This window comes from Hibiscus syriacus, unplaced genomic scaffold (assembly GCF_006381635.1).
Source record: "Hibiscus syriacus cultivar Baekdansim isolate YM2019G1 unplaced genomic scaffold, ASM638163v2 tig00110413_pilon, whole genome shotgun sequence".
Classification (NCBI taxonomy): Eukaryota; Viridiplantae; Streptophyta; class Magnoliopsida; order Malvales; family Malvaceae; genus Hibiscus; species Hibiscus syriacus.
The window spans coordinates 139,382-167,330 of NW_024062728.1; the positions used below are offsets into that span (position 1 = coordinate 139,382).

The window sequence follows — 27,949 nt, forward strand, 5'->3', positions numbered from 1 at the left end:
TAATAAATGGGTTTTTTTAAATAATTTGGGAGTCGCCATCGGCCTTTTGGATTAGGTAGGTCAAATACCTAAAAATTATCTTTTAAAAGAGTTTTAAGAAAACATCAGTTAAAATATGAACTGATTTGCGTTTATAACCAAAAATTCGTTCTTTTTAATAATAAAAAAGGGATTCGTGGTCGGTTACGTTTAGGGAAGGATTAGCACCCCTACCTAGTAATAGAATTTTAAGAATTCAAATATTTAATTTATAATTCTGTTATATCAAATTCATTACTATAATTTTTAAGAAAATCTATTAATTTATATATATTTATAAGTAAAATATTTATTTATTTAGAAATATCAGAAAAGGACTTCTAGGTGCCTTAAGACAATTCTTTTCTTCGATATTAAATATTAACAATATAATAATTTAAATAAAATTAAATTATAATTTTTTATAATATTTAATTTTAAAATACCAAAATAGGACATCCAGTTGTATTAAGACTGCCATTTTCTTTGATATTGAAAAATAAATAAATATTAAAATATGATAAAAAAATAATTTATGTAAGATCAAATTAAGATTTAAAATAAATTATTATTTATTATATATATATTTATATGACTATATAAAAATAATATTTAAATATATAAACAAGTAAAATTAAAACATAAATAAACAATAATAAAAATAAAATTAGAACTATATATTTAAAAGCAGTAAAACTTTATAATAAATGAAAATATTTAAAATTAGTGACTAAATTATAATCTAATAAACCTAATTTGTGATTAATTATTGGGATTAAACATGCTATTCTCCTTATTTATTAATTTGGTGACTAAAATAAAATTATATAAAATTCATATATCAAATTAAAATAAATTGAAATATGTTGTTCGGGGTTTAAAATATCAATTATTAAAATTAAAGGACTAAATATGATATTTATCCTAAATATATTATTTTAATATAAAGGACTAAAATAAATAAAATTAAAATTAAAGAACCGAATTAAAAGGATTATAAATTGATTTAGTGACTAAAATGTAAGGATTACAAATTAGGATGGATGCGGAAATGGTTTAACTTTTTTAGTTAATTACAGATAGACCCCTCCCCAAAACGGCGTCATTTGGGGAGGGCTATTTAAACCCCTAACCGGCTGGCCCAAAGGGCCAACTCTCATTTCTCACTTTCACTCTCTCTCTCTTCTCTGAGAGAGTTTAAAACTCTCTCGCTTCTCTCTAAAACAGAGAGAATGGCACCGGCCGGCAGCCGTTCGCTGACGTTAACCCCGCCGTCGGCCACCGCATCTGGTGGCCGGAAAAAAAAAATTATACCTAAATATAGATCGGACCATCCTATTGATGGCTCCGATGACCGTTTCCCTTAAAACACTCCCGATCGGAGCAAATCTACGAAAATACCTTCGGTTTTCGAAGGTTTCCGATGACGTGTGAAGGCTCCGGTGATGTTGCAGCTTCCTCAGTAAGTATCTCTCCGTCTTTTCCTTGCTTATTTTGGTGTTTGTGGTTGCTGGTTTGCTTGCCCTCTCTTCGTTTCTATCTCTGTTCTTTTTTTTTCTCTGTTCTCCCTCTGTCCTCTTTATTTTGCAGGATCCAGTGGCTTTTATAGCCACCACCGGTGATGGCTTCAGACCTGTCCAGAGGATGAAAGCCTTGGTGAGTCACCAAAGCTATGCTGGTGACTCACAGTAGTGTCTTGACGTGGATGGGGCAGCTGGCTCTCTGGAAAGCTCGGTGAAGGCTTGGCGTGGCATCAACAGCGTCAGCAGCAGTTGTTTGGACCACTTGGCAGTGGAGACGGCGTCTGGACGAGGCACCTGGCAGAAGACAGTCGATGGGTTTGGTTGGCTTCAGGGGCGGCGCCGCGTGGTCCCGGTTTCTTGATGGAGCATCTGGGGACCGTTGGATCAAGGACAGATCCAAAGGTGGTGAGCAATGGCGGTTGGGAGCTTGTGATATAAAACCTTAATCAATTTAGGGTTTCTGTTTGTAACTGGGCCTGGACCAAGTTGGGTCTGTTGGGTCTAGGCCAGTATGGGTTGTAATTGGGCCGGACTTGGCCTGTTTGTAATAATAATAATACTAAATAAAATAATAATAATAATATATAAAATAATAATAATAATAGAAAATGGAGAAAAAAATAGTATCTTCACTTCTTTGTTTGATTAAAGCAAAAAGTGAACTACTGACAACTAACGAAGTTAGTTTTCTATTACAAACAGTTTAAAAACAAATCATGCATGCATATTGAAAATTTTGTGATTTATAAAAATGTTGACATCAGAGTTCGATAACCTAAAACAAAGAATACAGGAACCCATCGGTGAAGCTGGGCGGTGAGACCTTGACGATTTCTCAAGTTGCGGCCATTGCTACACGTGACTTGGGTGTCAGGGTTGAACTTTCCGAGGACGCAAGGGCTGGCGTTAAGGCCAGTGCAGACTGGGTCCTCGATGGCATGAACAAAGGCACCGACAGCTATGGCGTCACCACAGGTTTCGGTGCTACTTCACATCGAAGAACCAAGCAAGGAGCTGCCCTTCAAAAAGAGCTCATTAGGTGACTTGAATAGCATTTTACTATTTGACTCAGTGCCGTGCGTGTAGCATTTGTAGTCCGGGTCTGGAGTGCTACTGAGTTATAACCTAGTTGCTTTTACTGATGTCGATTGTTTTGTTGTTCTTGTAGGTTTTTGAATGCTGGGATCTTTGGCCATGGAACTGAGTCGTGTCACACACTTCCTCACTCGGCAACCAGAGCAGCCATGCTTGTTAGGATCAATACCCTGCTCCAGGGATACTCCGGTATCAGATTTGAGATTCTTGAACATAACTCCATGTTTGCCGCTTCGTGGCACAATTACTGCATCAGGGGATCTTGTCCCTCTTTCCTACATTGCTGGACTGCTCACTGGCAGGCCAAATTCGAAGGCCGTTGGACCAAACGGTGAAGCCCTTGATGCCGAGGAAGCCTTACGAGCAGCCGGTATCGATTCTGGATTCTTTGTGTTGCAGCCTAAAGAGGGGCTTGCTTTAGTCAATGGAACTGCAGTTGGTTCCGGTATGGCTTCCATGGTTCTTTTCGAAGCTAATATCCTGGCCGTTCTGTAGGAAGTTTTATCGGCAATTTTTGCAGAAGTCATGAATGGTAAACCGGAGTTCACCGATCATTTGACACATAAGTTGAAGCACCATCCGGGACAAATTGAGGCTGCAGCTATAATGGAACACATACTTGAGGGGAGCTCTCATGTTAAAGCAGCTAAGAAGTTGCATGAAATGGATCCCCTGCAGAAACCGAAACAAGATCGGTATGCTCTTAGGACGTCCCCACAATGGCTTGGTCCACAGATTGAAGTGATCAGATTCTCGACCAAATCAATAGAAAGAGAGATCAACTCTGTCAATGATAACCCTTTGATCGATGTTTCGAGGAACAAGGCCTTACATGGTGGCAACTTCCAAGGTACCCCCATCAGAGTCTCAATGGACAATGCTCGTTTGGCGATTGCAGCTATCGGGAAACTAATGTTTGCTCAGTTCTCCGAACTTGTTAACGATTTCTACAACGGTCTCCCGTCAAACCTCTCCGGCGGTAGGAATCCCAGTCTCGATTATGGTTTCAAAGGCGCTGAAATCGCAATGGCCTCCTATTGTTCCGAGCTCCAATACCTTGCTAATCCGGTCACTAGCCATGTCCAAAGTGCTGAGCAGCACAACCAAGATGTGAACTCCTTAGGACTAATCTCTTCAAGGAAAACTGCTGAGGCTGTTGATATCTTGAAGCTCATGTCCTCTACATATTTGGTGGCCCTTTGTCAAGCGATTGATCTGAGGCATTTAGAAGAGAATTTAAGGAACACGGTGAAAAACACTGTGAGTCAGATCGCTAAGAAAATTGTAACCCCCACAGACCGATAAGGGTAGCCCTATCCGATCCGGGGTGTCACATTAGGGCCACCGGAGCGACCCACTGTAAAAATAGCGGAAAATTTAAAACTTTTTTTATCAGAACATGCAAACTTATAAAATCATTTGTCGCTATTTAAAAATAAAACAGATTTTCAGACTCGTATATAAATCAAAATACAATTACATGCTCCCTAATCACATGTACCATACTCTGCAACAACGCCGGAAGAACTCCCTTACTGAAGTCGATAGATGCTCTGGTACAATTCTTTTAACCTGAAAATGTGAGTAATAGAGTGAGCTTTGGAAAGCTCAGTAGTACAGAACTACCAGATGATACTGAAGAACGTGCAGATACAAATAAACATATTTTTCCTTATCGATTCAGACATTTACAGATCTTTATACTGAGCAGAGATTCTACGGATATTTCAGGTAGTAACAAATAGTATTCATTCCAGATGGAAATATTTCGGATGTCTAGGTTCAGGATATCAGAATAGGTTTTCTAGTGTATTCCCAAAAACCATGTAACTTTTCAGATCTTTTTAAAACATATATATATATACCCCCATCCCAACACAACATAATGTGTAGGTTCCCCAGAACCATACACCCAACCCAACACAACATATAAGGCCCTGAGCACAAAGCCGAGGAACCTGCGGAACTTCATCCTTCAACAATACCCCCATTTAAAACATTTCTCCGTCGGTAAACGGAGATATCAAACATCAAAAAATAATTCAGATCAGATATCATAACAGAATCCAGGTTAGGAATCAGAACAGATTTCAGATCAGATGTCAAAACAGAATTCAAATCAGAAATCAGATAAAATATTCATATAAGTAGGGAACACACTAGAGTTTCTAGATATTATTTAGAGATACAGGATAATCTTATCGGGCAGAGAAACGCAAATCTTCAGTTTACCAATAGAATGCCGGAAATTAGAATCACTATTAGAAGAGTTTGTTAACTGACAAAATCATCGGTTATTCAGGATATGATTCATCGGGATCATCTTATTCGAACACTTTTCTGAAGCTCTACGAAATTTGAAGGTATTCAGAATCTTTATAATCTATGACGATTAATCCGAATATCGAATAACTCCATATGAATAGCTTCTAGAACCAATACTTACCAACTTGTCAATTCATTAACCTTTCAGGGTATTTACTCTTTAATACCAAATATTCTTATCCATAAATCATCATCTGAGTCACGGGTCAACGGTCAACGGGTCAACGGGTCGGGTCAACGGGTCGGGTCGGGTCAACGGGTCAACGGGTCGGGTAAACGGGTCGGGTCGGGTTGTGACCGGTCAAACCGGTCAAAACAGTTTCAAAACCGGTCAAACCGGTCACTTTTCCCTTCCCCACGCGCAGTGGCGGCGCGTGGGGGCGCGTGAACAGTGATAAAATCCCGGAAAAATTTCTATAAATTATTTTTGAGCGATTTCGAGATACTTACAAAGCTCGGTTCACAATTTTGAACGGCGGAGAGCTCGATTTCAACAAATCGGAAACTTTAACCGCTTCACCTCCACACGCGCCGCCGCCGCCGGAGAAAAGGGAGGACACCGGTGGACTCGGAACGGCACAAGGAACACGATGGTGCGGGAGGTGTCGTAAACGGATGACCCGATCGTTGTGAATCGATGAAAAACCAACTAAAACCGAGTTATTACCGACGATACTTCCGACTGAAATTAACGACGAACGGAGATGATTCACGACGAAAGGTTTGAGGGGTTTTGTTCCTCGGTTGACAACGAACACGATGGTGGTTTCGGCTCGTCGATCGGATGTCGGACGGCGAGTAGATCGGAGTTCGAAGTAGAGAAAACGGGAGAGGAAAACTGGAAAATTTTCCGCTGAACTTGCGCACGGGGAACTTATAATTCAACATATATAAAAATTGGTTAAATCATGACTTTAGCCACTAAACTTCATGCATTTCTTAAAACGGTCTGCCATCTTTGAAATCTGACAATTTAATCCCTAAATTTCTTCCAAATACCAATTAAATCTACCACTTTATAATTTCTTAATTTTAGCCCCTAAATTGGGGTGTTACAAAAATCCTCACCATTGGCGCCAACGGTGAACTACACCCTTCTCGATTCTGCGAGAAGGATCTACTCAAAGTCTTGGACCGTGAATATGTTTTCGCCTACATTGACGATCCCTGCAGTGCTACCTATCCGTTGATGCAAAAGCTGAGGCAAGTACTCGTGGAGCATGCATTAACAAACGGAGAAAACGAGAAGAATGCAAGCACTTCGATCTTCCAAAAGATTGCGGCTTTCGAAGAAGAACTAAAGGCTACTCTGCCGAAGGAAGTCGAGAGCTCGATGGAATTGTTCAAGGACGGAAATGCTGCCATCCCGAACAAGATCAAGGAATGCAGATCTTATCCATTGTACAAATTTGTGAGGGAAGAGCTCGGAACAGGGTTGCTAAGTGGTGAAAAATTGATCTCACCCGGTGAGGAGTTTGACAAGGTGTTCACGGCAATGTGCCAAGGGAAGCTCATTGATCCAATGATGGAATGTCTCGAGGAATGGAATGGTGCCCCTCTTCCAATATGCTAGTTTTTATTTTCTTTTCATTTTTAATCTTTTCAGATTTGTTATCCAAATCCCTTATCACTTGAATTTCCTTGTAAAAGAAGTGAAATAATGACATGTTTCATTCTCAATCCTTCGGATGTTTATATTCCTGTAAACAACATAAAATTTGAATAGTTAATATAATGTTTGTTTATTAAATTAAATAAATAGATACAAACAAAAAAATATTTTAAATTATTAAACGAATGAGTTTGATCAAATATACGTTCGGTTTGCTTATATTCATTTACAAAATTATTTATTAATTCATTTATAAACTCTTTTATTAGTTCATTTATTAAAATTTCATATTTTATTATAAAAAATTATATTTATTTTATGGCAAAAGATACCCAAGGTCCCCTGAACTTAATTTTTTTTTTTGGCTCTCATCTTTTTTTTTTTTTGGATCAAAGTGATTTTCCAACTCGACAAAAGAATCCAATTTGATCATTTAACCAACGTTTTCCGTCATTGACCACTTATTCTGATGTTATAAATTGAGTAAATTACAACATTCATCACTCAACTATTTTCTCTCTCTCATTTTAGTCACTAAACTTTAGAAGTTTTCGATGATTCGATTGCAGCTGGGATTTGACCCGAGAGCTTGTTCCTGGAGACATTCAATGTGTTCAATGATTCCCAGGAGATGATGTCCGATGGAAGTTCGCCGGATAATTCATTTCCATCGAGAAGAAAAGTGATGAGTTTAGAAAGATTTGTTATCTCCTTCGGGATTTGACCGTGGAACATGTTGTTGCTAGCTTTAAAGACGACCGAATTCAACCACGAAGAGACTCCGTCGGGGATTTTGCCAGAGAATTTATTGTCATTGATTTCGACGCTCGACATGTTCCATGCAACTCGGTTGGGTAATTCGCCGGAAAACGAGTTGTTGCTTAGCATCAAAGTCGACAAATGGAAGCTCCTCCATAAACCCGATGGAATCTCGCCGGCGAACTTGTTGTTCTGAAGTTGAAAAGTGCCCAAACTTGTTGAAACGGAAGATCTTAAACATACGTATTATTCTTCTTGATTGTCCCCTTGAGTATAAGAATGGGGAGAACCAAACAAATGCGGATCTGGTTAAGGAAGAAGATTGGGAAGTCCTTTTGAAAATGGAAGAAGAATACATCGAGAACCTTTGCCTGCAGATTCTGAAATTCAAACCAGACCTGGTTATAACAAAAAAAAAAAGTGATTTAGGGCGTTAATAAATTAAAAACTTCCATTAATTACTTTTTTAACAATAACCTTAGTGACAAATTTGTTAGAAAAATAATCCCTTTGTGCACACGTAGGACTAACTCGCGTCCTATCTAGCGCGTGAACATGTCTCGTATTTCATAGAATGCGAGGTACCAAGAACTTTTCAGATTATCCAATTTAATATTGTTATTTAATACCTCATATTTTTCATAACGCGAGGTCCACGAGATATTGAAGCAAGACATGTTGTGCTTTTTCGAATTAAATTTAATAATTTTGATTTTAATGTTAGATTTAATCATTTATTGATTAAATCGTATTTAATTTAAAAAATTATATAATCTCTACGTTATACTACTTTATATTTTGATTACATAATATTTAGGATGATAACATTTCGAAAAAGTAGATTGTTATATAAATGGTCAATAATAATAGTGAACATGACAGTCCTGTATAACTTGACGAAACAAACTTGCTTCATGGTTCCAAAAACAAGAAGCATAACAAGTACATAGATTGTTATAATGTCGGTGCCAACGTTGGAGGTCTGAATTACGCGAACAGTTGGTAGGATTTATTCTGGGAAAGCAATGTGGTGACGATACCACGACTGTAAATGTAAAAAAGAATTATTATTCAAACGAAGAGGTAATAATTTTATTTTCGTGATATTAAGAGCTCTCACGATTCGAAGTTCTTCATCTATCAATTCACCACCAGAACAAACTAAATAAGGCCATAGACATATATGGCAAGAATGTGAGCTCTATCGGTTGCTTGCTTCAAACAATGTAGGCCAAAGTTCGAATTTGTTCCACTAAAAAAATTAAACATGCCCTCTATGTATAAAGCTTCAGGATTGTTAGCATGAAAGCATCTTTGGTGAGCCACCTTCTCGTGTTGATCCCACAACATGATGCTAATATTCTTCATGGAAACGTTTCCCAAAATGTAATCATGATCGACATCTTCAAGAAAACTATTTAAACTCTGCGCGTTGACGAAATCGAGAATGAATTTAAAAGCAACATGAAGTGGAATTTTTGTTAAGACTTATACTGGAATTTGACAATATTAAAAAAACATTTTTTTTGACATTTTGCTTTGAAATCGGTTTGGGAAACCTTCCAAAATGGGCCCCTATTTATAACAAGCTTCACACCCGTCCCGAAGTGATGATTTGATAGACCTCACTTTTCCCAAGACTTGAGGTATCTTTGAAAAGACGAGACCCTTTAAATAGAATAAAATCTAACAGTTCAGAAGGAACTCGCGTTCCATAAGAAGCGAGATATGTCTTATTTTTCGTAAAATGCAAGGTATTAATTGTAAAACAAATATAATGACATTATTATTAAATGTGAAAAACCATAAAATCAATAAATTTATACCAAATATAGTTATTATTTTAAAACCCCTAAGCTAAAAAATGAGTTCATAAAATTTTTTGTTGAGTAATATGAGATGTTAAACGAAATATTTGTGAAAATGTTTGAGGTTACAAGCGTAGTTTTGCAACTTCTATTTCAATTGAAACTGATGTGAACACATATGAGATATTATAAACAGGGTATGATTTATGTATATGACTTAAGCAATTTTCACATTTTAATTGTAGCTCATAGGAGGGGAAATGAGAAATAGATGTTGCCTTCTATAATAAACGGTATCACCGCGCCAGAAAAACGCAAATGAAAACTTCATCTTTTTTCTTCGTGCGGTTGGTATTGAGCACAAAGGAAAAAGCTCAAAAACGTTTCTCGAAAGGTGTTCGTCTGGACCTAATTCATGGAGTAAGAAGTTTCTCGGAAGGCCCAAACAGAAATCTAGATGCCACCAGAAGAGGATGCCTTAACACTATTTTTGATACCGTGGGTACAAAATGCAAAAGAGAAAACCCATCACTGTTTTAAGAAGTATGCAAAGGAAATTGCCGATGAAACTAGAAGAGGATGCATTTTTTTTTAAATTAGAAGTTTTTCAAGAAAATTTATGCGGAGACAATTTGTTTTTGGAAAGGAAATTGCTAATGAAACTATAAGATTATGCATTTTTTTTAAAATATAATAGGGAATATCTACTGCTGGAAGTCAGGAATATCTAAGAGCAAAACGCGACATACACTTCAAACCACTATGTCAAATAAACTGCTACCACGTCAGGAATCTTTGAAACTCGTATTTTGCAAAACCGAGGTTCATGAAACTTTAAGAATATTCCCTGCAGGCTGACCAAGTCCCTTCCATATCTCATCAACAAGCTATTATACTAAAAAAAAGAGACTTACATTCCAATTCGTATTTCAAGCAAATAATTTAAAGTAAATACGAGAATTAAACAACATGCTCAATTCAATCTCAATCGTAAGTTTATTTGACACTTCTTAATTATTACATAGTTTGAAAACATTGACATTTTGTGCATATTTTGGTATTCTATTTGCATGATCGTATATATTTTCAGAACATGTCGAAGAGATGAACTGATACTAATTTGGTATACTATGATGATAGAATGATGTGTGATGAATCTCTTGGCATTGTCTTTCAGTCCGCACATACTGTGAATATAACCTTGCCGAAGAAATTAAGTCATAAGAAGTTACTGAAAGAAGTCAACAATGTCGTTCCACATGGTCGCAGGAAAAAAATGAGCACATTGAAGTATCAACTACCGATGTCGTTGAAACCACTAACGTACTCAATATTAAATGTTGAATATGATGGTGATGTACACATGATGATCGATTGCCACGTGCAATATTCATTAAGATGACCAATAGAGCTATATGCAAATTTTAGGGTGTGAATTACTTTAAGGAGTGGTTAAAGAGAGTACTTATAATTTAACAAATTTATTTATCTATTACTTTAATAAAAAGGTTTAGTCTCTTTTTCTAGTTGATATATAATTCATGATTATTTATTTTTCTTTTAACAAAATTCTTGTTGAAGAGAGTAACACAAACATGTTTCACTTCCTTACTTTAGGTGTATGAGATTTAGAAGATTGTGTTAATCTTTAGAAGAAATGTCCATTATAGTGATTACCACTTAGATCAGCTGTTGCCATGTCAGTAATATCTGGAATTCGCGCTTTGCCAAATGCGAGGTTCCTACCACATCAGGAATATTATCTGCATGTCGCCTAAGCCCCTTCCACATCTCATCAACAAGCTATTCTACTGAAAAAAAAGACTTCCACTCCAATTCGTATTTTAAGCAAATAGTGGTGAAGAAGCAAACTACACACACAAGGTTAAAGTAAATAATATAATTGATTAGTAGAATCAATCTCACTCATAAATTTATTTGACTCTTCTTGATTATTACATAGCTTGCAGTCATTTTATGCATATTTTGGTCTTCTCTTTGCATGATCGTATATATTTTCAAAAAATGTCAATGAGAGGAACTGTTACTACTTTGGTATACTATGATGGCGGTATGATACGTGATGAATAGCTCGACATCGTCTTTCGATCTGCACATACTATGACGATAACCTTGCAATATTGTTCCATATGGCCACGAGAAAAAATTGAGTACGTTGAAGTATCGACTACCGACGTCGTTAGAACCACTAACGTACTCAATATGCAACATTGACGATGATGGTGATGTGGACATGATGATTAATTGGCACATGCAATATTCATTAGGAGGGCCACTTGAGTTGTATGCAGATTTCTCATATGATAATGATGCTATTGTTCTCCCAAATTAGAGACGGGCTGATTTTAACTTCAATCCTAATATCCATAGTCCGACAGCTAATTTACGCAACAACATGAACTTATTGAGTGTTACTACTTGGGGCAATGACTTTGGTGAATCATCTTCTTCGATGGCAAGGCGTTCTTACGTCTCTAACTTGGACTTTGATTTGAATATGCAACCTAGAATGTACAATCCATACGGCAGTGACGTGGGTACAACATATTCTCAACAGGAAATGAGGTTGCAAGAAGATGAAACGTTTAACCCATTCTAAGATTTTCCAACATCTATGGGGATACATTCTTGTGCTAGTGTTGTCGACTTTGATCTTCGTAGTACAGTTCGTGAGCGATCTCATGAATGATGTATAGGTGCTACTCCAGTCGACAACGCTGAACTATTCCAGTTTGATAGGGATACTTTTGACGAAGAACCATTAAGGAAGATCAGCCCAGATGGTGATGATATGAGCCCCTTCAATAAAGAACCAGAGGACCTTGATATGCCAGAGGGTGCATTTGATGATGACATTCCACATGCCACACCTCTTGCTTCCTATTACTAGCCATTATCCCACTTCACAACAGTTGAGATGAAACCTTTAAATGCTCTGGACTATCCAAAATTCCCAAAGCTTGATCAATACAATGAACATGGTGAGGGTGAACTCTATCTTGTAATGACATTCAGAACAAAAGAAATCATTGTGGCTGCAATTAAGAACTATAATATACGTCGCTTGGTTACATTGATAGTAAAAAAACAACGGTGGACAAGTACGTGGCTGATGTGTCCACAAGTCCAATGGATATAATTAGAGGCTCTATCAGGATCATCTAAACTTAGATGTTCACATGCTTTGTGATGCCTTCGTACCACTAGTCAAAGCAAATTCACGTATTTCAGTTTTTAATTGTATTGTTGCAATCACATTTCAGTACAGTGACACTATAACTACCATAAAGCATGGTACCAGGTATCATGCTCAACAAAAAGTGTATGGCCAATGGAAAGAATCGTACAAAGAGTTGTGGCCATGGATGAAACTGATGAAGAAATACATATCGGGCATGATCGCAAATCTAGAAACTATGCTGGCGTACGAAAACGATCGTGTCATACAAGGTGCGTGTCAATTTCACCGGCTCTTTTGGACATTTCTGCAGTGTGTTAATGCATTTCGACACTACAAGCCGATGGTCCAAATTGACGGCACTTGGTTATACGAAAGGTAAACACAAATAATGTTGTTGGCAGTGACATAGGACTACAATAGGAAAACAATTCCCCTTGCATTTGCAATAGTCCAAAAGGAAGATATAGTGTAACACCCTAAACCAGTACGTCACACAGTCGACCGATTAAGATGCTACATGGAACCACTGAAGTGGCTGATTAAAAATTCTCATTTTCTTACTTTAAAACAACCATTTTACTAACCTTTTTCGTAATAAAATCAACTATAAATATAATTGAAAACTTTACATTGGGGGAGCTTCCAAAATAAATATTTACATTCAAAAAATATACAGACCAACTCTTAAATAAATTTATGACTCAACTTTATAATAGGCTTTATAAAATATACATGCCTTTCAAAAACTTGAGACGTACTCTGATCTGCTCTTGGTCTGGACCTCGGTCACTCTAAGGCTTCCTTAAATCCTCCACCTAATTTGCGTAAGGAAACAAATTCCAAACACTGAGCTAACTAGATCAATGTCACACTAAATACTAGAACATACTAAAAATGTATCACTGAAAGGCTTAAACCATCAAGTCTACTGCATTAGTGAGTATACTTGTATACCCACTCTCTACTCTATGGTAAACATCATGGTGTAACTGAGGGTTCTGTACCTCAAAGCTTCACACCTCTCTAGTCTACCGAGAATGATAGCCCCGAATCTCTGCATCGGTTAACACCATCGAGTAACCCACCCCTTACGAGTGTCGGACCTTGGCCCTAGTTAGTAAGCTTAAAGTTCCTTGCACATTCCCTATCCAGACTAATTTTATACTTTCAAAAATGCTAGCTTTTCTAAAGAAACTCAGGTGTCTTGATCGTTTCCCTAGCATTCAAACAATGTTAGCCTTATTTCACCCTACATTATCTCGTTTCTACATTTGAATTAAGCATTATTACTGTTCTCACTTGTATTCTTATTTGAGAGAAATTATAAGCTTTTTGGGAAACCTCATATCTTCTTAAATCTATCTTGAATTTACTGCCAAAAAATACCTCAGTATCGATACTAGCCTCTCAGTATCGATACCAACACTTTAGTATCGATACCCCTCTCAAAGGTATCAATACTCTACCTGTTTTGTCTTGCTACAAAGGAGAGCTTTTTAACTCATTCTTTAATTTTTAACTTTTCAGATAATACTAGACAGTAGGCTAGCGAACTTGGTATCAGGAGGATAGATCTCTCCTCACTTTTGTATCACTATATATTTCTGTATGCTATTTTTTAGTGACACATGTTTTTACTACTGTCTTCACGCTTCTGTATTATCGATATTTTATTTTCTGACACTGATATCTCTATATATTTACCGTATGAACTTTTCTGATGGTTATGTATTTTCGTATTTTACTGTTATTCGGATTTCATTTACTAATTTAAATCTGAAAATGATATCTGAATATGATATGTGACTGTCTAGTTTCGGGCCTACCGTCTAGGCCGGGTCTAAGGGGTTACACTTTTTTTTTAACAAAGAACACCGTTTTAGTGTGACAATTTTAATGCCAAAATGTCTAAAAACCGACACCATTTTGTTGGGAAAAAAATTACTATTAGAAATTATTCAAATTCTAATCCTAGAAAAAGATAGAGCTTAACCACTAAGTTAATTTAAATTTTTATTACATTTTAATAAAAATAATATAGATATTAAATTACAATTGAAATTATTTATAATATGATTCAAAATTAAAATATTTTTATAAGATAGGTAAATTATAAATAATACTAATTTTGACAAAAAATATTTATATATTAATATACTTCTTCTTTATGTCTAAATTAAAAGAAAATCTCCTAACGGAGATGAAGTGGCATTGTTTTATTGGTTGAATATTAAAAAGTTGGAGTCCTACTAATAGAGAAAGAATATGTCCTCACTTCCCTATTTCGGAATGAAAGCCATCAGCTTCATAATTTTGATTTAACACAAACTCGAAAAATATTGACTCAGGCAACCCAAAAGATCAATGTCGACGCAGCTCCTGAGACGACGAGTAACTCAGATCCTTTCCTACGGTAGCCCTAAACCTATCTCCTTAGCCAGACCTTTCTCTTCGGCCACCGATACCATACGAGCCACTCTCTTTCCCGGCGATGGCATCGGCCCCGAGATCGCCGAGTCCGTCAAACAGGTTCCCACTTTCTCTCCATTTTTTTCTTTTTTAGTTTTTCTAAATTTCAATTGCATCGAATTGTCGCTTGTAAAGTCTTAATTTTGTATTTGCATCCATGAATTGAATCTTTAGTGTTAGAAAAATTAAAATTAGCTTCCAAACATTTTTGATTTAGGCACAAACTGTCAATAACTAGCTGTTTCTAATTTTAGTAAGCTGATCTATAGAATAAAAATAGATAGAAGTTTGTATAAGGAGAAGTCTTTATCAAGACCCTTTTTTATTTACTTACAGTGAGATTTTGGTGGAAACTGAATAATTTGATTTGATTTAGGTTTTCAGAACTGCTGAAGTGCCAATTGAATGGGAAGAACATTATGTTGGGGACCAAGTTGATCCAAGAACTCAAAGTTTTCTAACTTGGGAAAGTCTAGAATCAGTAAGAAGGAATCGGGTGGGCTTGAAAGGTCCAATGGCTACTCCTATTGGTAAAGGTCATCGGTCTTTGAATCTTACTCTAAGGAAAGAACTTAATCTGTATGCCAATGTCAGGCCATGTTATAGTCTCCCGGGTTACAAGACTCGCTACGATGATGTAAACCTTATCACTATTCGTGAAAACACTGAAGGGGGAGTACAGTGGACTTGAGCATCAAGTAAGTTTGTTTTTCATAACTGATGTGCAGTTTGATGAATGTGGTATTCTCTATAAATATGACGCTTCTATTCTTTTGCTTTGTATCTAGGTGGTGAGAGGTGTGGTTGAAAGTCTCAAGATTATTACTCGTCAGGCAAGTTTAAGGGTGGCTGAATATGCTTTTCATTATGCTAAGACCCAAGGAAGAAAGAGAGTATCTGCTATTCATAAAGCCAATATTATGCAGAAAACAGACGGTCTTTTTCTTAAGGTATTTTAATTCGAATGCCTATTTTAATAGCTCATTAATTTTTTTGGAGCACCATTTATTAAGTTTGGTTTATTTGTCTATTTCCAGTGTTGTCGTGAAGTTGCAGAGAAATACCCTGAGATAACTTATGAGGAAGTAGTCATTGACAACTGCTGTATGATGGTATGATAAATTTCCTCTTGAGAACATTATAATGCTTTCTTTTTCTCATCGATGACAGGAGGCTTAAATAACATATTTTGAATAAGTTACTGCAGGTGCTACCTTTCTGCTTGTATTATTTTTGACAAATGACAAGATGGAGTGCATTTCATCTGTTTTTTTCAACAGTAAGGAGGCCTAAGCCATGAAATTACGAAACAACAGTTCTATAATAAGGATGACCATAGATATCTTTGACAGCCAAGCCTTGAATCTCTTTCGGAGAAGCACCATAGGTGGCTGTTTGAAAGTGTTGAGAGTTTGAGATTTTCAGTTTGGTCATTCCATTGGTTATCATATTGCCTTGTGCATTACTAGAACACCTAGATACTTCCCCAATGTGTCTACTGTCTACTGCCTGAAAGCGTGGTCTAGTAATAATCATGTTTCTCAGCTCTAGATTAGTATTTAGAGATAAATAAATTTGAGTTTTTCTCTAATAACCTTATGTCTGGTCCGGAGAAGTGACCAAATTCAGATTGAATCAATGGCCTTTGTCTGAGCCATATCAACCTTGGCATAAAGAATCAACTCATCAGCGAAAAACAAGTGACCAAGTGGGGATCCTTTCTGGGTCGAAAGGTTTCCAAGCACCCACAGCAATGGTAGTTATACTACCATCAACATACTCTGAATCCATCATTACATCATCTGTTGCAGATATTGCCGCTAGCATCTGGTGGCTTTTCATCACGCCGATGAGGTTTCTTAACTTGCCTATTTTCTTCAAAGCTTTCCATAGGGTTAACCATGGAAGATTAATAGAAAACCAATCGGTACCTTGCGTTAACTGGGAACCAAATTAACGAAAAAATAATCGCAAAGATCTAAAACAGAAGGGATGGTTGAGGGTTCTTATTTTACTCTTGAAAAAATCTTTGTTCTTTTCTGCCCATTATTCGATTTTAGAACAAAAAAAAAGTTTAACTTGTGCATTTCATCTTTTTATTAAAGTTAAGACTAGAATCCAACTAACTTTTTGTTGTAATCCCTAAGATTAAGGACAAATTTCTTACCTTAGTCCTAGGAGTTGCCTTGTAAAGTAGGAACTAATTTAGTTACTAATTCTTAGGAATTTTGTTGATTTTTAGGTATTACTTATGTGTACTTAGTTCTCTCTATAAACATTGTAAATTACTTAGTGAATGACAACAACCTTCTTTATAAGTTTGTTCATGGTATCAAAGAGTTAGGATTATCCCGATCCGTCTCTTTCGATCATTCTCTTTCAACTTTGATTTCTCTTTCAAAAAAATGCCTCCCTTTCCTCTTATGGTTGACGAAACCCAGTCCGAATTTGGAACTTCACAAGTTCCTCCAAATACCAATCAGGTAGCCACTCAAGGTGACCTTAACTCCTCCCTTATAATCACAAATCACCGTCTCGATGGGAAAAACTTCTTACAATGGTCCCAATCCATTCTTATGGTGATTCGTGGTCGTGGAAAACTAGGATACATCAATGGAGACATCCCATGACCAACTATAAAAGATCCTACTTATTCTACATGAGAGCTCAATAACTCAATTGTAATGGCTTGGCAAATCAACTCGATGGAGAGCCACATAAGCCGTACTTATCTTCTTTTCAAGATTGCGAAAGATATATGGGATGCAGTCAAGGAGAACTACTCCAATTAGGAAAATGCTTCTCAAGTATTTGAGATCAAACTCAAATTAAAAGATATTCGACAAGGGACACTCAAAGTAACTCATTACTACAACAATCTGAAGATCTTATGGCAAGAACTCGACATGTATTATGAGGCTGACTGGGGTGAAGGCTTGGAACACTCCAAGTTTATTACACATCTCAACAAGGAACGACTTTATGAGTTCCTAGCAGGGCTGAACCGAGAGCTGGATGAAGTCCATGGGCGTATTTTGGGCATAACTCCTCTACCAACCATTGGTGAAGCATTTGCAAAAGTTCGAAGGGAGGACGTAAAGGAATCTATAACCGTAACAACCCTTGGTCACTGTTTGGCTGAAACTTCTGCCCTCATCTCCAAGGGACCACAATTCTAGAAAAGCCGAGCTGGGAATAATGCAGGGTCAACTCGTCCATGGTGTAACCACTGCAACTGTGTTGCTCATACAAGGGAAAAATGCTTTAAACTCCATGGCTATCTTAAAAAAAACCATAAGGATAACAAGACTGCAATGTTGTCCTCTAATATCCTAATGCTGCAGATGATGCTCTCGATGTTCATCTAACCAAAACCTGAGACCGTCCATAAGTTGCTCGGTACTTCTAATTCTCATGGATCTCTAGCTACCCAAGGTACTGCCCTCAACATTACCTTTGAATCTAACAATCATTCCTCTTGGATACTCGATTTGGGTGCTTCCGATTACATGACAGGTAACTCCACCTTGTTTCAAACCTTTACACCTTGCCATGAACAGTCCCGAATCCGCATAGCTGATGGCTCTTATTCACGGGTGGCTGGAGTGGGAAAAATACAACTAACAGAGAATTTTTCTCTTAATGAAGTTCTACATTTCCCAAACTTGTCTTGCAATTTACTTTCAATTAGCAAACTTACCAAGGATGAAAACGTTCTTCCTGAATTTTCTGCATTTGGTTGTGTGGTACAGGAACATAAACCGGGGAGGATGACTGACACTGCTAAAGTTGATGATGGACTTTATGTTTGGAATAAAGACAGTGCACAAGAAGAAATGGCTCTATCCACTTCAAAAGAGGACACAATTATGTTATGGCACTGTAGACTAGGGCATCCAAACTTCTTGTACTTGAAGAAACATCTTCCACTGTTATTTCGAAATAAAAGTGTTAGTTCCTTGAAGTGTGAGATTTGTCAATTATCCAAACATACCCATGACCATGCCCATTAAAACCATATATCCAGTCCTAACCTTCTTCATTAATCCACAGTGACCTATGGGGAGCCAGCCGAGTGAAGAATGTTACGGGGTTAGGTGGTTTATAACTTTCATTGATGACCACAATAGGGTCTGTTGGGTCTACCTTCTCAAAGAAAAATCTGAAACATCCAAAATATTCCAAAGCTTTCACTCAATGGTTTGAACCCAATATCATTCTACCATATATACTCTCTGCACTGACAATGGGAGAGAATATTTTAACTCTGTCCTAAGTCTTTATCTCTTTGACCAAGGAATCATTCACCAAAGCTCTTGTCCTGACACCCTTTAACAAAACGGGATCTCCGAGAGATAAAAAACCGACATCTACTTGCTGTAGCTCTAGCCCTCATGTTCACCATGGGTGTACCAAAATATTTGTGGGGAGAGGCTGTCCTTACTGCCTGCTATCTCATAAATCGACTACCATCAAAAGTTCTAAATCTCTAAACACCTCTAAATACCCTCCAAAAGGCTTTTCCCTTATTTCGTGTTCCCAATCTACCACAAAAAATATTCGGTTACAAAGCCTTTGTCCATAATCTTCAACCCAATCAATCCAAACTTGACCCTCGAGCACACACTTGCGTCTTCATTGGCTATTCCCCCACACAAAAAGGCTATAAGCATTATTCACCAACCTTACACCGAATGTTTGTCTCTCAGGACGTCACATTTTTTGAGAATGAATCATATTTTGCAGGATCTCATCTTAAGGGGGAGACACTCAATGAAGATAAGTCCCTTAATACCCTTCTCATTATACCACCTGATCCTACCACTACTACCACAAACAAACCTAATAACCAGGGTGCCATTGTAATCTCAGATTTAGACACTATTTCCCCTGTGCAGGTGGGAATTAACACGGTTGATCACACCACTAAGGAGCAGCAACCACCTAATCTAGGAAGACAGCAAGAACAGGCTCCAGAAATTCGTCCAGAAGTTCGGGTTTACTCTCGGCGGGGGCATCCTCCTGAAACTAATACAACAGTGCCAATTTCATCCCCAACCGAGGAATGTTCTGAAATAGAAGTCTCTCCTCCATCTCCATCCATCTATCTTCCAATTGCAATTCAAAAGGGCACAAGGAGCTACACTCAACACCCTATTTCTCGGTTTGTGTCCTATGGAAACTTGTCTAAGTCTTACAAAATTTTTATGTCTAATGTTGATTTTATAGAAACTCCAAAAAATTATAGAAAAAACTCTTGAATAAAATGAGTGTAGGCAAGCTGTGATGGAAGAAATGAATGCACTAAAAAGCAATGAAACTTGGGAAGTCTCGGATCTACCTAGTGGGAAGAAGACAGTGGGGTGCAAATGGATCTTCACTACAAAATTTAAATCTGATGGTAGTATTGATCGACACAAGGCTCGGCTTGTGGCTAAGGGCTTCACACAAACCTATGACCTTGACTACGATGTGACGTTTGCACTGGTTGCCAAGTTAAACTCCGTTCGAGTTCTTCTATCCCTAGCGGTCAACTTGGACTGGCCATTGACTCAATTGGATGTAAAAAAAATGCATTCCTCAGTAGAAGTTATGTTCAACGACAAGTCGACCACACCATGTTTTATATACACTTGGAAAGTGGAAAATGCTACATCCTAATTATGTGGATGATATGCTATTAGCAGGAGATGATTCAAGCGAAATTGAAAAGCTAAAAGAGTTCCTTAGTGCAGAATTCGAACTTAAGGACTTGGGGAATCTTAAATACTTCCTTGGAATTCTTGAGGTAGAAGTCATGGAAAGTATATTCTTGATCTACTATCTGAAGTCGGTGCTGCAAACCAACCGAAACTCCCATGGAATTTAATCTTAAATTGGGAACTGATAATGATGGAAAAGAAGTTAACAGAGGGAGATATCAACGACTAGTAGGGAGACTTATGTACCTATCTCACATCTGTCTAGATATAGCCTTTGGTGTGAGTGTTATTAGTCAATACATGCATGCTCTAAGGGAGAAGCACCTGGAAGCTGCGTACAGGATATTAAGGTATCTAAAAGGGACTCCTGGTAAAGACATGCATTCCAAGAAAACTACTAATTGAAATGTGGAAGTATACACTGATGCAGATTGGGCAGGGTCTGTTAATGATAAACGTTCTACAAGAGGTTACTGTAGCTATGTTTAGGGTAACCTTGTGACATGGAGAAGCAAAAAACAGTTTGTTGTAGCACACACAGTGCAGAAGCAGAGTATCGAGCACTATCCCATGGTATATGCGAAGGAATCTAGGTACAAAGACTAATGGGAGAACTAAATGTGCCCTACACAAGACTTATAAAGATGTATTGTGACAACCAAGCAGCTGTCAGCATAGCTCATAATCCTGTACACCATGATCACACCAAACATGTGGAAATAGACCGCCAATTTATCAAAGAGAAAACTCTGGAGAAGTGTCCATCACCTACCTACTAGACAACAAATTGCAGAGTTGTTAACCAAAAGCTTGAGTAGAAACATGTTTGCGAACTTATTGGCAAGCTGGGTTTGATAAATATCTACACTCCAGCTTGAGGGGGAGTGTTGGAATCCCTAAGATTAAGGACATATTTCTTACCTTAGTCCTAGGAGTAGCCTTGTAAAGTAGGAACTAATTTTCACTGATTCATAGGAATTTTACTATGTTTAGGATTACTTATGTGTACTTAGTTCTCTCTATAAAGGTTGTAAATTACTTGGTGAATGACAACAACCTTCTTTCTAAGTATGTTCACTTTTTCCCCTGCCATTTGTAGCTTGTGAAGAATCCTGCACTCTTTGATGTATTGGTGATGCCTAACCTTTATGGTGACATTATTAGTGACCTTTGTGCTGGATTGATTGGGGGCTTGGGCTTAACACCAAGGTAACTACCTCTACCTAATGATCGTAGGACATATACATCTCGATGGTTTTACAACATATACTCTTTGTGCAGTTGCAATATTGGTGAGGGGGGAATAGCACTTGCTGAAGCTGTTCATGGTTCAGCACCTGATATCGCGGGAAAGGTTGGTCTTCAAATCTATCCTAGAACTTATAATTGAGTGTCATTTTGCATACACATTGTGCAGTTGTGAAAATAATGTATGCTGGTACGTTTAGAGATTTTTACTCCCGTAATGCTTTAGTGGGTACAAAGAAAATCTTAATAGTTGAGCTGGATTTCTTGAGATATCGTTAACGTATGTCAAGGTCGATGAACATGTAACTGTATGCACGTTTATGCTAATTGTAAGCCATCTATGGTATAAATCTTGGATATCCTTGGTGATTTTTGAGAATGGGTTAAGCTTCATGGCATGCTTGATTATTAGAACTTATAGATTATGGGGAAAAAAGAGAGAAAGAACCCCAAAGTATTATATGTTTGCTTGCCAATGTCCTTTCTTTTTTCATTGTACAATTTCTTTCCCATGGCACCGGCTAATTAATTGTATTGTTGATGTCGTTAGAATATGGCAAATCCAACTGCTTTACTATTGAGTTCCGTCTCAATGTTGCGCCACTTGAACCTCCATGACAAGGCTAATAGGATTCAGGATGCCATTCTCAACACAATCGCAGAGGGTAAATACAGAACTGCTGATCTTGGCGGCACATCAACGACAACCGATTTTACGAAGGCCATTTGCGATCACCTTTAAAGTTTGTTTCTTTGAAGCATTTCTAGTTTTGCATTGGATTTCTTTGCAATTTGTTCTTTATGTTTTCCTCTCTGATTAAGAGGAATAAAATCACATCCGCGTTGATGGGCTATGGAGTTCATCTTCTTAGCTCGTTATCTTCAGCCATGCTTAACATATGGCATTATTTAAAAACTCATTAAACATAGTTTAATCAACTTGTTACTTATATTTTGGCCTATGGCCATTTAGTAGTATTGAACTCGAATCTGTTGGAATGACGATATAAACCGAACGGATTATATCTTGAACTTTTTATTTCTCGATTTCGAGTAATATACATTCCCTCTTTTACACATCTTCCTACGACTGGGTTGCAACTATTGTCATATATGGAATTATTTGTCACCCAAAGCAAAGTTAGGGAGAAGTTATGTTGTAGTCTTAGTAGTAAAAGTAGAATGTTGTTCTTCTTAGAGGATTTGAGTTTGAAAGGTTACATCTATAAAGTGTCTCTTATTAATAGATTAAGAATAATTTTAAAATATATTATCTTATAATCACTTCAAACTCTTAAAATCAAAAGATACATTGTCAACGTTGCCTTCATAGAAGTTCTTTTAACGGATTTACATATGAACATGTAATTGGATGGTCAACAACTAAGCTTAAATTTTCATTCAAAATTTGCATATTATATTTGATCTAAAGAGGAGACCAAATGAGAACACATGTATACACCATAGATTAAGAATAATTTTAAAATATATTATCTTATAATCACCTCAAACTCTTAAAATCAAAAGGTATCTCATCAACGTTGCCTTCATAGAAGTTCTTTTAACGGATTTACATATGAACATGTAATTGGATGGTCAACAACTAAGCTTAAATTTTCATTCAAAATTTGCATATTATATTTGATCTAAAGAGGAGACCAAATGAGAACACATGTATACACCATCTCTTTCATTTTCTTTTGAGGGATTAAAATTTTAAAATTCGATTCTTTTAGTTTTGTTTCGTCAATAAATTCAACTACATAGTGTTTACTTAATATAATCAAAGTGCAGGTTTAAATATTAATAAATGAATAAACATGGATGATAGAGAAAATTTTGGTTTGATTGAATTTAAACAGTGTTTCAATAATCACCTACCACAGATGAGAAAAATCTAAGGCAGATTTTATTTATAATTTTTATATTATTATTTTATTAAAGAGTGGTTGTTGGAGCTTACTGGGTTGGTAAGATGGGGGCGCGTGGGGGGCCTATAAACATCGAATAATGCGAACCATTTTCGCCACAACCGAGATCTGAATATCAGCTATTACTCTCTCACTCTTAGCTTCGTTTCTCTTCCTTTTTTCTCGTTCACCAAACAGCCGCCAACAGCCCCTCGAGAAAATGGCGTATGAAGGGATTCTCCTGGGGATGGGTAATCCTCTCCTTGATATTTCGGCTGTCGTGGACGAGGAGTTCTTGAAAAAGTACGATTTTCAAATTTTGTTTTTTAATTGCTTCAGCTTTATGAGATTTGGTTTTTTGTTGTTTTTGGAAATTGGGTTTGGTTCCTTATGTGGACTCTGATCTGAGTTTGTTTTGTTTTCTGGTTTCAGATATGACATCAAGTTGAACAATGCAATTTTAGCTGAGGAGAAGCACCTTCCCATGTAAGCAAAAAAGACTAAAAAATTAGTATAAATCCATATTAATTTTAACTATGGATGTTATTTATGATAGTTTTTCCCCTATTAGACTCTTGCTTCACCTGGCATGCGTGCGTGTATACATGGGCTAGATCTAAGTTTTATTCACTCCCATCCTTCAATTTATATGTTCTGTCAATCTTTTTGTCTTCTCTAATTGTTGGTTTACTTGTTTAGCTAGTTATCATGCATATAGACTATTTGATGGTTGATCTACATGAAAAAATTGTTTGTGTTCCATTGTAGTTTAGTAGTAACTTGGTAAGACTTAAACAGTTGAACACCTTCAATATAGAATGAATTTGTACCTTTGACCAAAAGTTTTGAATGGTGGTTGGGTTGTACATGCTGAAAACCCAACCTTTAGGGAGAAGATGACTTTTCTCATGTAGATCTTGAACCAGTTCTCTTAAGTAGAGGTCATCTCTTTCATGGCTCTTCTGAAGGATACAGCTTTTAGTGCTTGACCTAATTGTTTCAAAATGATGCGATCTGTTGGCTGAGAAGTTGGTTTTTAAGTATGATGTAGTTGTCAACATTATATGGTTGCACCTTTTGACTACAGATTAGTTAATCGTTCATGTTTCCAAGTGCTGCACTCACCGTTTTAATCTCTATGTGACAGGTATGAAGAAATGGCTGTCAATCCCAATGTCGAGTATATTGCTGGAGGTAATGCATGAATTGTTCTTGAGTATGAATTTTCTATCAGAACATAGTGGCCGATAATGATTTCCTCAATTTTTTTATTTGTGCAGGTGCTACTCAAAATTCAATCAAAGTTGCACAGGTATATCGTGATGCTTCTTATAGGTGGTTGGAGCTTTTGGAAATAACAGTCATAACATTATTGTCAACGTAGACTAAACTTGTTGTATCTTATGCAGTGGATGCTTCAAATTCCTGGCGCAACTGGTTACATTGGTTGCATTGGGAAGGACAAGTTTGGGGAGGAAATGAAGAAGAATTCAAAAGCTGCTGGTGTTAATGTGAGCCTTTCTCCTTTCTAAACCATTTTGAGGAACCTCTAAAAATTGAAAAGAAAAGTGGGAAAGTGTTATGCATATATTATATCAGTTCCGGACAACTTCAAGCATAATAGATTATGCTTCTCCTTTGCTGTGTCCAATTACTTTCCTGTTTCTGGTGCATATTTATTTTGACTTCTGACTTTGCTTTTCTTAAGATAGATTTGGAAATGAGAATAAGTAGTGTTGTTTTTGTGTAATCAGGTTCACTATCTTGAGGATGAATCTACACCAACAGGAACTTGTGCTGTTTGTGTTGTGGGTGGTGAAAGGTACACGTTTGATAATATCCTTGTTTATTATGTGCTGCCATTTTCATTGTAGTCCTTACGTTTGCTCGGATTAGTGTGATGTTGCAAATCATCTGTTTTATATGCTGGAATAGCAAGATTTAAACTTGGATCTATATGTAGGTCACTCATTGCAAATCTATCAGCTGCTAACTGCTACAAGTCTGGTCATTTGCAGAAGCCAGAGAACTGGGCGTTGGGTACTCATTATCTTTTATTTTCTTGTTTTGGTTGGACTATAAATTGATTAAACTTGCTCGTTGGAGAATACCCATTAAGAATAACTGAAATAAAAAGCCGTCACTTCTAGGGACTAACTTGTTCGTAAATATTTTTGTGCAGTTGAGAAGGCCAAATACTTCTATATTGCTGGATTTTTTCTTACTGTGTCACCAGACTCAATACAGCTTGTTGCTGAACATGCAGCTGCAAAGAACAAGGTATATTATATGACGCCCGGCTGAGATCCTTATCCTTCTTTATGAAAGTTCATCGGCTTGGTGATCTGACTTATTTATTTTGAATGTAGGTTTTTGCGATGAATCTTTCTGCTCCATTTATTTGCGAGTTCTTCAAGGACGCACAGGAGAAAGCTCTACCGTAAGATTTTTGATGTTTTCCTTCTGTGGAAATTAATATTCGTGTCCTGAAAGTAACTCTCTGGATTTATTGTCTATCAGGTATGTGGACTTTGTCTTTGGCAATGAAACAGAAGCGAGAACCTTCTCAAAGGTTCATGGCTGGGAGGTAATAAGCCGCTAAATATAAGATGCTATTATGGATTTGAAGTGGATCATGTTTGGTATTGACCTGTTTGAGCTGGTTGTGCCTTCCAGACTGACGATGTTGCTGAGATAGCTCTGAAGATTTCACAGTGGCCGAAAGCATCTGGAACATACAAGAGGATTACTGTCATTACCCAGGGTGCAGATCCGGTAGTCGTTGCTGAGGATGGGAAAGTGAAGCAGTTCCCCGTTATAGTGTTACCCAAGGAAAAATTGGTTGATACAAATGGTGCAGGTATACAACCTTTCCCTTTCCCTTTCACTACCAGTACTTGACAATTTTTAAATCCCAAATGACCTTACTAATTCGAAACATAACCTGAAAAAGGAAGCGTGGATGAAATTGACACTATTTGGCAATATTTGGTGAGTCAAAAAGTAAATCACAACAGCATAATGGAGTTTAATGCAATTTTGTGTAGGTGATGCATTCGTTGGAGGCTTTCTTTCACAATTGATTCAAGAGAAACCCATTGACGTTTGCGTAAAAGCTGGCTGCTATGCATCCAATGTTATCATCCAAAGGTCTGGTTGCACATACCCAGAAAAGCCTGAATTTAACTAAGCTATTCCACTTCATTGGTCTCCTCTCCACTCCACTCCAGTGTGTGTTTTTAAGGTTTTTCGTTGTTGAGAACCTTCTTGCCGGCATTTGATCTTTTTGAATTTTCCCCTTTTTTTTTATGATTTGCTGACCATTTCCATGGCTGTCCTAAAATGGTATGAGAATATTGGTGCATGAGAATAATATTTTATCCATATTCATCATATTTAGAGGGTACATGTTTGAGATGATGAGTTTGTGGTAAGTGTTGTATGGTTTTTACAATGGGCATATAATTCTTGTTCCATGTGCTTGCATTAATTCCTTGCAAGTTAAAAGACCAAAACCTAATAATCTTCTCAAACTTATTAATACTGGAGTGAAGTTTTCGTCCATAATTATTCAATACGAATTTAATTACCATTTATCACAAGTTACAAATAGCATTATAATGATGAACGATGACATTGACGATTATGAATGGAGCATTTAAACCCATCGTGTAGTATTATTTTATAATCATATTAACCTATAATCATCTCATATTATTTAAAAAAATATTCATTTTATTTTTGTAACCACTATTTTGTTCATTTTTAATTGATCTGAGAAGCCTTGCCAAAATGTCTTGAAAAGCATCTTAATTTTCGATTCTTACAATCAAATTGAAAAATTATTTTACTATTTTAAAGCTTGTATGGTACTATAAATACCATATAACATTGGTAATTATTATGGATGTAAAATCAGATAATTGTTTACATTTCAGTCAATTTTTTTCGTGTCAAGTAAAATCGAATACATGTCATGTCAGTCAATTTGATTGTTCGACTTGGATTAGGTCGAGTCCAGGTCATTTTTAGGTTTATTTGACATCAGGTTCAGTTTAGGTTCAAGTCAAGTTAATTTCAGTTCGGATCGATGTCAGTTCAAATAAAATTGGTTCAGGTCCGAAACAGTTAAATACTAGGTTAATTTAAGTTTGATTGGACTTCAGTCGGATCTCGTTTCGATCAGGTCACATCATTGACAAGCGAAACTCAGGTCGGATCTTACCAGATATAGATTGACTTCAAGTCCGGTCATTTTTTATTTTTAGATTAATTATT

At 36.9% G+C, this 27,949-nt stretch overlaps 1 protein-coding gene and 2 pseudogenes across 1 annotated transcript; all 3 read left to right on the top strand.

Moving 5' to 3' along the window:
- Window positions 1-1,441: 1,441 nt before the first annotated feature.
- Window positions 1,442-6,637, top strand: LOC120124103 (annotated as a pseudogene).
- Window positions 6,638-14,650: 8,013 nt separating this feature from the next.
- Window positions 14,651-22,733, top strand: LOC120124114 (annotated as a pseudogene).
- Window positions 22,734-23,811: 1,078 nt separating this feature from the next.
- Window positions 23,812-27,064, top strand: LOC120124115 (adenosine kinase 2). The gene is made up of 12 exons (XM_039142858.1): window positions 23,812-23,974; window positions 24,104-24,157; window positions 24,819-24,865; window positions 24,952-24,983; window positions 25,081-25,182; window positions 25,426-25,493; window positions 25,635-25,711; window positions 25,854-25,951; window positions 26,041-26,111; window positions 26,192-26,258; window positions 26,348-26,531; window positions 26,719-27,064. Exons 1-12 carry the CDS (start codon window positions 23,892-23,894, stop codon window positions 26,859-26,861), a joined length of 1,026 nt encoding a protein of 341 aa, XP_038998789.1. The 5' UTR covers window positions 23,812-23,891; the 3' UTR covers window positions 26,862-27,064.
- Window positions 27,065-27,949: the final 885 nt, after the last annotated feature.

What these genes read in the sequence shown, in the direction of transcription:
- LOC120124115 (XM_039142858.1), top strand. Translation starts at nt 23,892, where the DNA reads ATGGCGTATGAAGGGATTCTCCTGGGGATGGGTAATCCTCTCCTTGAT. An exon ending in GCCAGAGAACTGGGCGTTGG is followed by an intron (nt 25,712 to 25,853) that starts GTACTCATTATC and finishes ATTTTTGTGCAG; the next exon opens with TTGAGAAGGCCAAATACTTC. An exon ending in GCACAGGAGAAAGCTCTACC is followed by an intron (nt 26,112 to 26,191) that starts GTAAGATTTTTG and finishes ATTGTCTATCAG; the next exon opens with GTATGTGGACTTTGTCTTTG.